Source organism: Parasteatoda tepidariorum, chromosome 4, assembly GCF_043381705.1.
Source record: "Parasteatoda tepidariorum isolate YZ-2023 chromosome 4, CAS_Ptep_4.0, whole genome shotgun sequence".
In the NCBI taxonomy this organism is placed as follows: domain Eukaryota; kingdom Metazoa; phylum Arthropoda; class Arachnida; order Araneae; family Theridiidae; genus Parasteatoda; species Parasteatoda tepidariorum.
The window spans coordinates 81,579,702-81,591,799 of NC_092207.1; the positions used below are offsets into that span (position 1 = coordinate 81,579,702).

At 29.4% G+C, this 12,098-nt stretch overlaps 1 protein-coding gene across 1 annotated transcript in view; it reads left to right on the plus strand.

Annotated features, from left to right (window-relative positions):
- LOC107450847 (tetratricopeptide repeat protein 39B-like) overlaps positions 1–12,098 on the plus strand; it is a 46,883-nt gene that overhangs the window by 3,371 nt on the left and 31,414 nt on the right. Inside the window, exons 2-3 of the mRNA XM_071180122.1 lie at positions 2,039–2,152; positions 6,596–6,671. Of these exons, the coding sequence (XP_071036223.1) occupies positions 2,109–2,152; positions 6,596–6,671 (120 nt within the window). The 5' untranslated portion in view covers positions 2,039–2,108. The remainder of the gene's footprint in view (positions 1–2,038; positions 2,153–6,595; positions 6,672–12,098) is intronic.

Genomic DNA, 12,098 nt, shown 5'->3' on the forward strand with positions numbered 1-12,098 from the left:
TAAAAAATAAATAAATAAAAGGAAAAGTAGCTACTTAAATTAACAAATGGATTTTTTCTTATAAAAATCGCTTAATGGTCAAAGTACATCAATATACAGGGGTCTGTTTGGTCCGTAACGGACCCTTCACAAAATATATTTTCAGAAAGATGGACCCTTCACAAAATATATTTTCATAAAAACGGACTCTTCACAAAATATATTTTCATAAAAACGGACGCTTCACAAAATAATAAAGCTTTTAATCGGATTCTTCACGGATTTGTTTATCTTCATTATTGTTTTGTAAATCGAATAAACCCTTCCGGGGAGGGGGGAGAAAAACGGTTCCAGACAAACTAAGTTTCCCTAAGTTTAAATTCCAAATGTAGTATTCTAAGAAAATATTTCTGCTTTTACAAGCATCGTAGGCGCATTCTTATAAATATTAAACCATAAATTTTTTTGTGAATAAATAATTGATCAATCTATATTTATTCATGAAATTAATTAATAGAATATTATGTAAATAAAAATTAATTTCTGGCAGTTTTTTAAATTAAATATTATAAATTTAAGAATTGTTTAAGTTTACTTAATGTGTAACACAGTAAAAGTGATACATTACTAAGATATGTTATTTAAAATATGTCAATTGAAATTATTAAAAATGTGAGTGATTTTGTTTCTATTATTCGTCCGAAATGAATATTCTGTGTTGAGCAGTATAGGCTAAATACCAAATATTTGTATGATGCGTCTCTAATTTAGTAGCAGTTTTGTTGGGCAGAATCTTGTATCTATTTACAGTTTAAAAACTTCTTGAAAACGTTTTTAGCTATTTTTGCATTAACAGGATCCTATTTGCACAAATTCACAAAATCAGGACCCGGGTTGAAAGAATGTGACTTAACGCTTATTTTATAATCACAAATTATGAATAGTTTTTTCACATTTTCACAAAAACAGGACCTTTCACAAAATGCCTGGACAGTCCCCTGATACAGAAAGAGACTCTAGGTAACAGAATTTTCATTAAGATGTCCAATGTCTCTATTCAAAATTTCGATCCTTCAAAATTCATCAAAGGATTCATGGGGAAGGAGAGTTCCTTAGCAATTCACATATTTCAAAGTTGTAATGTGTACATTAATTGTATTTTGACCTCCCCAAATATTTTTAAATAAAGTTCTTTAAAGTCAGCATTTCTAAATAAAATTTTTCACATATTTATTTATTATTTCTATTGTTAAATTAACTTTTTATAGACGTACATTATTTCTAATACGAATTTTAAAAAAAAAAACTAATTTCATCCAAGCAAGAAATATAAGTCTATTCTTTAATAGTCGCAAAAACCGACTATTAAATGAAAAGGACCTATCGATATTAGTCACCGACTCAATAGGTTTGACAAAAAATGGCTTCTAAATTACAAGAGCCTACCCGCCACTGGCTACTAACTGAAAATTTAAATTTTCATGTCTACGTGAAACTATACTTAGATCACCAAGAAAAGAATGGAAGATGAAGCTAGGTAAAATAATTCATTGCAAAATGTGTTAAGATATAATTTATTATTTTAAATTATAATATGGATAAAAAAAACAACAAATAACTCAGTTTAAATCCTCAATGTTAGTCCAATTTCATATTGTGGGAGAATAATATTGTAAATTACGTCTATAATATGTTCGAAAATATCAATTATGTTTCGCTTTTACTTTGTGAGCAAGTAACTTGAAGTATGTATGTACTAAATTTTTCTTCTTCTTTAAAACGGGATTATTTTTTTCTTTACCAGAAAACTGGGATGAACTAAACTAACACTACATATATAAAATAACTGTTACGCATAATTTTTATAGCCAAGTATGTTTATAAACATACAATGGAGATGTTCACTAATATTTATTGTTAAGAAATCGAGTATTTCATTGTAATTTTTCCTTATCAATTGTAATTTTTTGTAATTTTTTCTTTTAATACTTAATTTTGTGTCAAATATATTTGAAAATAAAGTTTTTCTTTTTGTCTAAAAAATATTTTTACTTTTCAGTGAAGCGTCGGAAGAAAAACCGTCTGTACGAGAAAGTATTGAAGAAACTCTACAAACCTTAGACCTGTTTATGAATAACAAATTTAAAGAAGCACTTGATCTGATGGAACCGTGGTATGTATGTTGGTTGACTAAATAAATAAGTAAAAAAGGTGGAATTGCAAATTTACGATGTCGTTAAATTTTTATGCTTGCTAGCTCAAAAAATATGTATATAAAGTCGAATGAATCTGCAATTTTGTTTTATTAATTTTTTGAAGATTATGTTTTAAAATGATAATTAAAATTCATGAAATAGTTAGTTATATACAATGTGCTACGTTAACTGTACCCTTTATTACACTACTTTTAGAATCCTTATCAAACAGGAAGGGAAAACAATCCATGTATTAGGATTTGCAAATCACTATTATATTTCTAATAATAATGTTGTTAATAATATGATATTGAAAATATTAATATTTGCAAATAATTAAATTACAAAGAAAAAAATATGTTTTGAAATTGAATTCTAACAAACCGTTATTAAGGAAAGTTGGATCAAAAATATCAGAATTTATTTCTTATAATCATCTTTCAAATATTTTTTATTGCCTTCGGATAATCACTCACTTAGATTTTGATGTTATCAATTTCACCTACATAGAAAGGTTTTCTTTGCGTTATGCTTGCTCTCGTTCAAATATTATTTTGTGATCTCTAATACGTTTAGTCTTTTTAAATTTCATCTCTGAAAATATTTTTAATTTCATTTTCCATTTCTTAAAAATATATGTTAATTAAATATGGTAGATACGAAAAGATAATCTTTAAACCGTTAAAATTATATCTAAAAATCATCTTTAGTAGTCTTAATATAGAGATTTATTTAGAATTCACATATTAAAAAAATTACATCAAATATATTTTTAATGTTTGCCATAAATGCTTAAATATACTAAACAGATATGTATCAAGAAAAAATAATTTTTTTAAATAATATTAAGAATAATATTTCATAATTGTAAATAAATATTAATAGGGAGCTTTGCCCCCCTGATCACTGCGCTCGCTGATCCCTAGGCTATATTCTCAGTTTATATCGTATTGCAAAGAATAGTTTCGAAGAAATCAAACGAATTCGGAGAATCGATATAACACCTTTAGAATTCATTTTTTCTGGAATTATTCGACAGATGTGGTTCAATTTTGTATTTTGCATTCTGAAATTACATCCTAAAAATACATTCTTTTTAATAATGTAAAAATGAGTATGTCTAAGTTTTTTCGACTATTAGTAAATAAAACAATAATAAATAAAACACTAATAAATAATTAATAATTATCAAAAGATATATTTTGCACGGAATTATCTTTGGATAAATGAGTCTTAGAGTTGTGTGCAAAATTTTTTAAATTTACTTAACTAATTTCCGAGATATGGTGCAGCACACAAAAGTAAAATTTAACATTAAGGGGTTCAAACTCCTGACCAAACTATTGGGACCATATTTCCAAGATCGGAGCTCCCTCTATACTTTGGGGGTCTGAAATCATATTTTTTTTCGTTTCAGGGATTATTAAAAGTGATTATTCAGTATTAAAAGTTACGTGAAAATCTGATCATGAAATTAAAAGTTATTCAGGTTGATTCGTTTTTTTTCTTCTCTTTTTTGCTCACTGTACATCATGTGAAAACTTTGATTTAAACAGTGCACTTTATCCAATTTATGGGTATTATGATATATTTGATTTGTATGCGATTCAATACTAATTGCGTACACTATTTTAACTATAGACACTCTTAACAATTCAGTGATTTGCGTAATTTAATAAGCATTAATGCAGCTTGCTTGCTTACATGAACAGTTAAGTTAAAAGTTTTGATATCTGCCCAATTTATATCTCTAGTTTATTTCAGTTCTTTTTTGACAACGTGAACGTTATTTTATCGGTTTTGGGATTGCATACACATATCACATAAGTATAAGCGTTTTATACGACATTAGGGGATACCAACCCCTGATCGTTGCCATCACAAATCCGTTCGCAGTTCCCTTCGGATTTCTTCGCAATTCGAGATTGCTTTCACCACTGATTCATTGCATACTTGGGCATTTAATTCTAACTTCAACTATCAGTATGCCTGCTGATACTCTTTTTAAAATGCTGTTCGAAAAATATGAACCATATTGTTTCATTTAAACCTTTGGTATAAATACATTTCCGCAATTCTACATTTCTGCAGGCCATAAATATCTATTACCACAACACCTATATTAGCATTTAAGGTATCTACTTTCAAGAATACCTGCAGTACCTAGTACAATAGTCAATTAGTATTCACTAGCGTCAGTAGTTTGGCGATTTTTTTACGGTGGCAAATACTTTACACCAGATTGGTGAAATGAAAGACCATAGATAACTCTTGGTTTTTGGGGCTTCATCTCACCAGTAGAGTGTTTTTTTACACTAATTGATGAAGAGCCACCATTTTTCGTTTACCGTAACACTAACATTTAGAATTACAGTAAGATATAAGATACACATAAGAGTCAGTAAAATTATTTTCACTAGGCAAGATAAGGTAACCAATTTAGGATGCATATATACTGGAATTCTAAAAAAAAAAGAAAAAAGATTGGCTAATCAAACATACGCGTAATACAGAGAGAATAATTAGAAGAATTCAAACTAGGGATAACAAAACTTGGATAGGAATATAATAATTTAATGCTGTTCGAAAATACTGAAAAATTTAAATATTATTATTCCTATCGTACAACTGAAGGCGGTTCCTTGGGGTATTCATCCACTTTTCCTTCGAGGTTAATATCTTCCTTACCTGTACTATGCGTGATTCTTTATCGCCTTACGAGATCATCGCCAACAAAACCAATTACTTTTATTTTTTGAAATGCTGGATGCTATTTAGGCAAAGTATGAAATAATCGTCCTCATGAGGTTATTATGTAAATGATGTGCATGTTACTGTGAATGCCCGAAATCGGTGGTTGTTGACTTTCACCGGTGAATGTTGACAATCAAATTAGACGCTTTGATGAATGTCCGAAGCATTTATTACATCCGATTTTATATTAATTTATTCGTGGATATAAATACATTTATTCGATATTTTAATACTTACTGACGATAGATTAGAACAAACATCAGTGTTTGGAGTATCGGGCAAATATATACCGGGCAATGGCTCTTGACCTTAAAAAAACATCAGTGTAGGGTATACCGGGCAAATACATACCCGACAGTGGCACTTGACCCTAAAAAAACATCAGTGTTGGGTATACCGGGCAAATGTATACCCGACAGTGGCACTTGACCTTAAAAAACATCAGTGTAAGGTATACCGGGCAGTGGCACTTGACCTTAAAAAAACATCAGTGTAGGGTATACAGGGCAAATGTATGCCGGGCAGTGGCACTTAACCTTAAAAAACATCAGTGTAGGGTATACCGGGCAGTGGCACTTGACCTTAAAAAAACATCAGTGTAGGGTATACAGGGCAAATGTATGCCGGGCAGTGGCACTTAACCTTAAAAAAACATCAGTCTAAGGTATACCGGGCAGTGGCACTTGACCTTAAAAAAACATCAGTGTAGGATATACCGGGCAAATGTATACCGGGCAATGGCACTTAACCAGACCTAGTATGACTAGACCTTTGGTAAATGTCCGAAATATATACTAGGTCTAGTGCCACTTTTGCTATAGCTTAAATTTTAAAAAAAAATTAAACAAAGCGTTTGAATCAATTTTAAACTGATAACGAAATTATTGCTTTAAAATTAAAAAAAAATAATAAAAACTGCGCCAGATAAGAGTAATTGAAGTAGTTGCTTTATACAGCGCATGTGCGGAAAAAAAATAAAAAAAAAAATTATCCAGGTGCATCTAAAAGTGGATGAATATCCCAAGACACCACTGAAAGCATACATACATATTTTTACCGGCATACATTTATGTTTTAAATTTTTTTCAATAGACATTGTGCGGATATCCAATTTACTGGCGATATCCAAAGAGCTCTAACATAGGTGTTTTCGAAAGCGAAAATAATTTAAGCATGGTGTGATTGCGCGCATAATTAGAAAATTAGCGTAAGTTGTTTTCCACTTTAGATACTTAAACTTAAATTACACTCTTTAAATTGTATATGAATGCTCGATTAGGTGTTGAACTTAACATAAAGAGTTCTTTTACACAATCTTTTAGGATTTTCAACTTCATATTCGAAGAGATTACACCAAAGTTTTTACAGTGTAGATAATGTTATTTAGTTGAGGTATTTAATTAAGATTTTTTTTGTTTTTATTTTTCATGCTCATGACTGCTCAATAACTTGATATTGGAGTTTTCATTTCCTTTTTGCCAGCACTAAAATATTCATGGTTTTTTCAACAGGCAATCAACTTTGTACCTACGCACTAGTGTTCAACATAATAAGATAGATGCATAATGAACTATTTGAACTTAAATAAATAAATAGAATAGTTTCTTTTTATATAATTTACTTAAATTTTTTTAAAAAAAGTAATGAGTTCTTTTTTATCTATCTAGGGCACACTGCAGTTCATATCATGCTCTTGGAAAAGGAACAGTGTGTTTTATACAGTCTATATTATCATTTGATCCGGTATGTAACTTTTTCTTTCTATTTTTGTCCTCTGATTCATTACGATGGCATAATTAGAAAACACATGGTGTTGCATAACAGCTGCCTTTAATACACATTAAGTTCCTTGTAAAAATGATTGAAGGTCCCCAAAATAATATTCAAACGGAAAACGGTTTCTAAATCTGTTGAAATATTGAGGAAAAAGACGCGATTAAAATTGTCAAAACTTGTTTAAGTCCTGGAGAAAGCAGTTTGAAAATGAAAGGAGAATATTAGGAACACCTTTAAGCTTTATCCATGCTCAAACCGGTTATGATAATTTTTATCCAGGCTTCCTACATCTGTTAGATGTTCCTGTTTTTTCCTCACGGAAAAATTAATTTACCACTCCTAATGCTTATAATTTTTTTGGGACAAAGATTTTAAAAATAGGACGGTGCTTTTGGATCAGCCTGTGTTACATGGTAATGACGGGTAAAGCCACTGCTATCAGGCCTGATGAATTACGTTACCTTTTCGATCACTAAATTAATGAAATTATAAAACGTGCAGCAATAGTATGTATAACTCACTAAGCTTCGATTCATATTAATTTATTTTATTAGAAAAGATACATGCTATGTAGAAGAAGCCTATTTGCCCATATATATCGGTGAAATAATCAGGTTCTAATTCGTATACGTACTTAGATAAATCAGTAAATCGCATTCAAAAACATGTCATTACAAAGACGCCACTGAAGAACTAGTGACATCAGACATCCCATGGAGAAAATTTACTCTCTGTAAATGCAACCCAGATCACTGTTCTGTCTTCAGAAATGAACTTTTAGCAAATGTAGATGATAAGCCCATACTGATTGAAAGGAATTTTGATGAACTATGGATCTTACTAAACAGCTGTTGCCTGCAACATCTTATTATTGGATTCTTGTTGGCATTAGAGTCGGTACAGCTATGTTACAGAAATTACAGATTATTTCTCAGCAACGGGTTGTATATTTTCAGTGGATACCGTCTGTTGTGGTTCTTTATGGCAACGAGATCGTGGACAAACTTACACAGGAGGGCTGCGGCCAACGAATTTATTCTTCAAACCTATCAAGAATTATTCTTTAAGAAAAAAAGAGTGCAACTCAAGGCTGAGTGATTAGTTCCCCAGTCCATCACTTGCATTTGGGCAGAAAGCCGAGGTGTGACAGATCTGCCCTCTTACGGCTAGTTAGTAGCCACATTAAATGTTGGTTAGTGGCCACACCACATTTTCAAAAATGGTGGACAAATCTTCGACATTTGCAAAAAGGTCACGATAGAGGCTTCTTAACACATTCTAGGAAGCTAAGGAGAAAATTTATTCAAATCCATTCCTGGTCATTGACGTTCTGTAAGTCAACATTCTTTTGAACCTTACCTGACTTCAGGAAGAGATTAGACATAACAAGAGCAGTAAATCATGGAAATACAGAATGTGAACAGAATTTAGCCAATTTAAGCGAAAGTAATGCGCATTAAAATTAGCTAATAGTTTTTAGTATCGTGAATAATCTTTGCACGCTAAAGAAAACACTATTTTGTCATCAATAATTTATCAATACAACATTAGAAACAATCCCGGTTTGTGAAATTGTCAATCAGTTTCGTTATTTTTTTACCTTTTCTCCATTTGTGTTTTGTATGCAAAACCGATACTCATTACTTAGATTTTACGAATCTTATTAACTCTCCGTTCTTTAGTCGTAAAAAGTTAAAATTTTAACATCTGACCAATCTGACATTATTTAAGAGCCTTATCATGTTGATCAAAAATCTAAGAATTATTGCGATATTTATTATTATAATATAACATTAATTATAATAATATAACATTAATTATAATATCATAAAATGAATTATATTATTGAATTAATTGTTATATTATAGCAATAATTTTTTTATTATAACATTAATTATTACAATATTATTTATCATAGTTGTTTTCTTTTTATAATTATGGATAAAAGTTTTAAGAAAATTCTTGACTTAATACATGATGGCTTATTTACAAAAAATTTACCATAAATTATAATTTTTAGAGTTTTTTAATAAAGCTAATAACTTTAAGGCTATAACTAGATCATTTATCAATCACTTTCAGAATATTTTACTTAAATTTTAAGTACGTAAGATGTTGGTAATAACATTTACTGCGCAGTTAATATTTTAAAAATACAAACACGCTGTCTACTTACCTTAATTTTACTCAAATAAAGCTTTCAAAAAATATTTTGAAGCCCCAATTAAAATGCCGAAACAAAAACCACTTGATTCTTAGTAAAATTTAATATCCCTGATGCTTTTAAAATTTAAATCGAAAAATACTCCTGGAAAATACCGAGTAAAGCTTCTTTTATGTCATAAGTTTATAATACGGAGTTTGAGATTTATCCTATAAAGAGCTTTTTTTAGATTGAAGTTTAGGTAAATGGACAATAATCCTCTTTTGAGAAATATAATTGAATAATCAAAAAGAAAAAGCTTCTATAAGAAATAAGATAAACGATGCAACGCCTTTTATTCAAATGAGTTTAAAATAAACTTAAATATATTAATATTAATGCAAACACCGAGCTTCAAAAACTCAATAAATTTTTATATTAAAAAAGGTGAAGTTATAAAATGATATTAAAAAAGTTTTTTTAGTTTTACACTGAGAAAAAAGTATGGTTTAAACTACCAGAATATGGCAATATTTATCTAATATTAATCAAAATATTAATCTATATATTAATCTATGGGAACAACAAAAAACTCGGTAACCCTACCGCAGTGATAATGATTTTGGTAAAATTAACATTAATATCTAGTTTTATGATGTGCGTTTTTGAATAGTTTTAGTTTTTTAAAATGAGTTTTATCATATCTTAGAGCATGGCATAAAAATAATTTATTCTGTTAAATTTATTTTTCAGTTTTGTATTTTTTACTAAATCTGTGGTAATAAGAACTATAATTTTAACATTGGAACTATAATTTTGAAAACCAAAATTTTCCGTAAACCGTTATTATAAGAGCGAAAAAATGTCTATATAAAAGGTTTAAATACCATGTATCCTTGTTTGATTAAACCAGAACTTTTTTTTAAAACTGAAACGTCATCACCCTGCAGTATGAGAATTTTATTAGAATTTTTTCTCCGTACAGGTGTAAAAAAGGCAGTTTAAAAATTATCATATAACTAATTAGAATTAAGTTTATAGAGTTTTAATTTTCAGTCTACCATTCGTGAAAAAGATACAGACCTTAAAAAAGTTTAATCTTCATATGGTTAAAAGTTCTACACCAAACCTAACACTACGAATTTTTTAAAAATATGTTTAAACTCTTCTTTACATTCTTCGTAAAAAATATTTTATTCATACATTATTATTTACAAACTTTTTTTTACGTCAAAAAACATTTATTTACATTATATTTTATACTTCAGATGATGTAGTGAAAAAAATCTATGTTATCATGTAAACTGCAGATTAGGTTACACTAGAATTGGTAAGAATCGGTTTTATGTTGAACCACAATAATTATTTCTTGAGCCTCAATACCAAGCATATATTAAATTGAATCATGTCACCGTTGATATTTGTTGAGGTTTGAGTTCGACGCTTCGGAACGTGCATATGGTGCTTGCTTGTACGCGCGTCACGCAGATGATATTTCTACAGAGATCCATCTCATTTGCAGTCGAAATAAACTAGCCCCAATCAAAAGGGTCACCCTTCCGAGNTTAAAGACATTTTAATTTGAACGATAATATGGTTAAACTTAATATGAACGATAACATGGTTCATGTTGTTCTCATGTTGTCGTTCACCATCAAGGTTTTATGTTGAACCACAATAATTATTCCTTGAGCCACAATATCGTGCATATATCGTGTTCTAACTTTAATAAGTTGTTAAATTGAATCATGTCACCGTTGATATTGAACCACAGTATCGCGTAATCAAATTAAAGACAGTTTAATTTGAACGATAACATGGTTAAACTTAATATGAATGATAACATGGTTCATGTTGTTCTCACGTTGTCGTTCATCATCAAGGTTTTATGTTGAACCACAATAATTATTCCTTGAGCCACAATATCGTGCATATATCGTGTTCTAACTTTAATAAGTTGTTAAATTGAATCATGTCACCGTTGATATTGAACCACAGTATCGCGTAATCAAATTGAAGACAGTTTAATTTGAACGATAATATGGTCAAACTTAATATGAACGATAACATGGTTCATGTTGTTCTCATGTTGTCTCTCCTCATCATGGTTTTATGTTGAACCACAATAATTATTCCGTGAGCCACAATATCGTGCATATATCGTGTTCTCACTCTAATAAGTTGTTAAATTGAATCATGTCACAGTTGATTTTGAACCATAGTATCGCGTAATCAAATTGAAGACAGTTTAATTTGAACGATAATATGGTTAAACTTAATATGAATAATAACATGACTCAGCTTGTGGCTCAGCGAGTGATAAAAATTCGAATAATGTTTTAAAAGTTATAATACATTTTCAGTGATGTAAGTTTCGTTGTGGTTCTGTTATTAAAAAAAATGAGAAATTAAATAAACGAAATTGTTCACAAAAATAAAAGAAAATTGATTTGGACTAAAGAAACTTTTATTGATGCGTATCAATGTGATGTTTTTAAATTTTATTTACAAATAAAATTTTCGTGTTAAATTTTATAAAAATGCATATTACAAAGTGTTTGTAGTGTTGCTGTGTTTGTAGATATAAATTTAACTGTGTTTTCGTCCTATGGCATGATATTAAGAAAGACGTAGAAGATTGGACGACGAAAGCCGTAAATTGGAATGTTACAATCCGAGAAAAACAAATTGATTAGAATCACTTAAAATTGATCATAAAATTAAATTTATTGATTGAATGTATGAGAAACCATATTGAAAGTAAGGCATAACTTGTTGATATAAATATTTAAGCTTTTTACATCCGCGGCAGCATGATGTATGTTAAGCAATCGAGAACCTAGCAGAAAAAAGGAACTGGCCTTTAAATTTCATTATCAAATGAAATATTCCATATATACATATATACAGATTTTTTCTTTGAAAAATCATAATACAAATTATTTAAAATTTGTTTATATATTTTTTACAACAATATGACGTATACAACATAATGAACTAGTTGCAAACTGAGAAAGAACAATTCTGATTTAAATTTGATTAAAAAGTTAAATTTAGCAATAAAATGCATAAAAATTTGTGCGAAAGAGCCATAATATTTGGGTATAATTCAAAAGTGTTTAGTTCCCACGACATATTGATATAAGTAACATAATGCAAGCCAAGCGTTAAAGCGTGTTATAAGCTGATAAAAGAACAACAACTCTAATTTAAGGTATCTTATCTTACTATTGAAAAAACACGATTTTAGA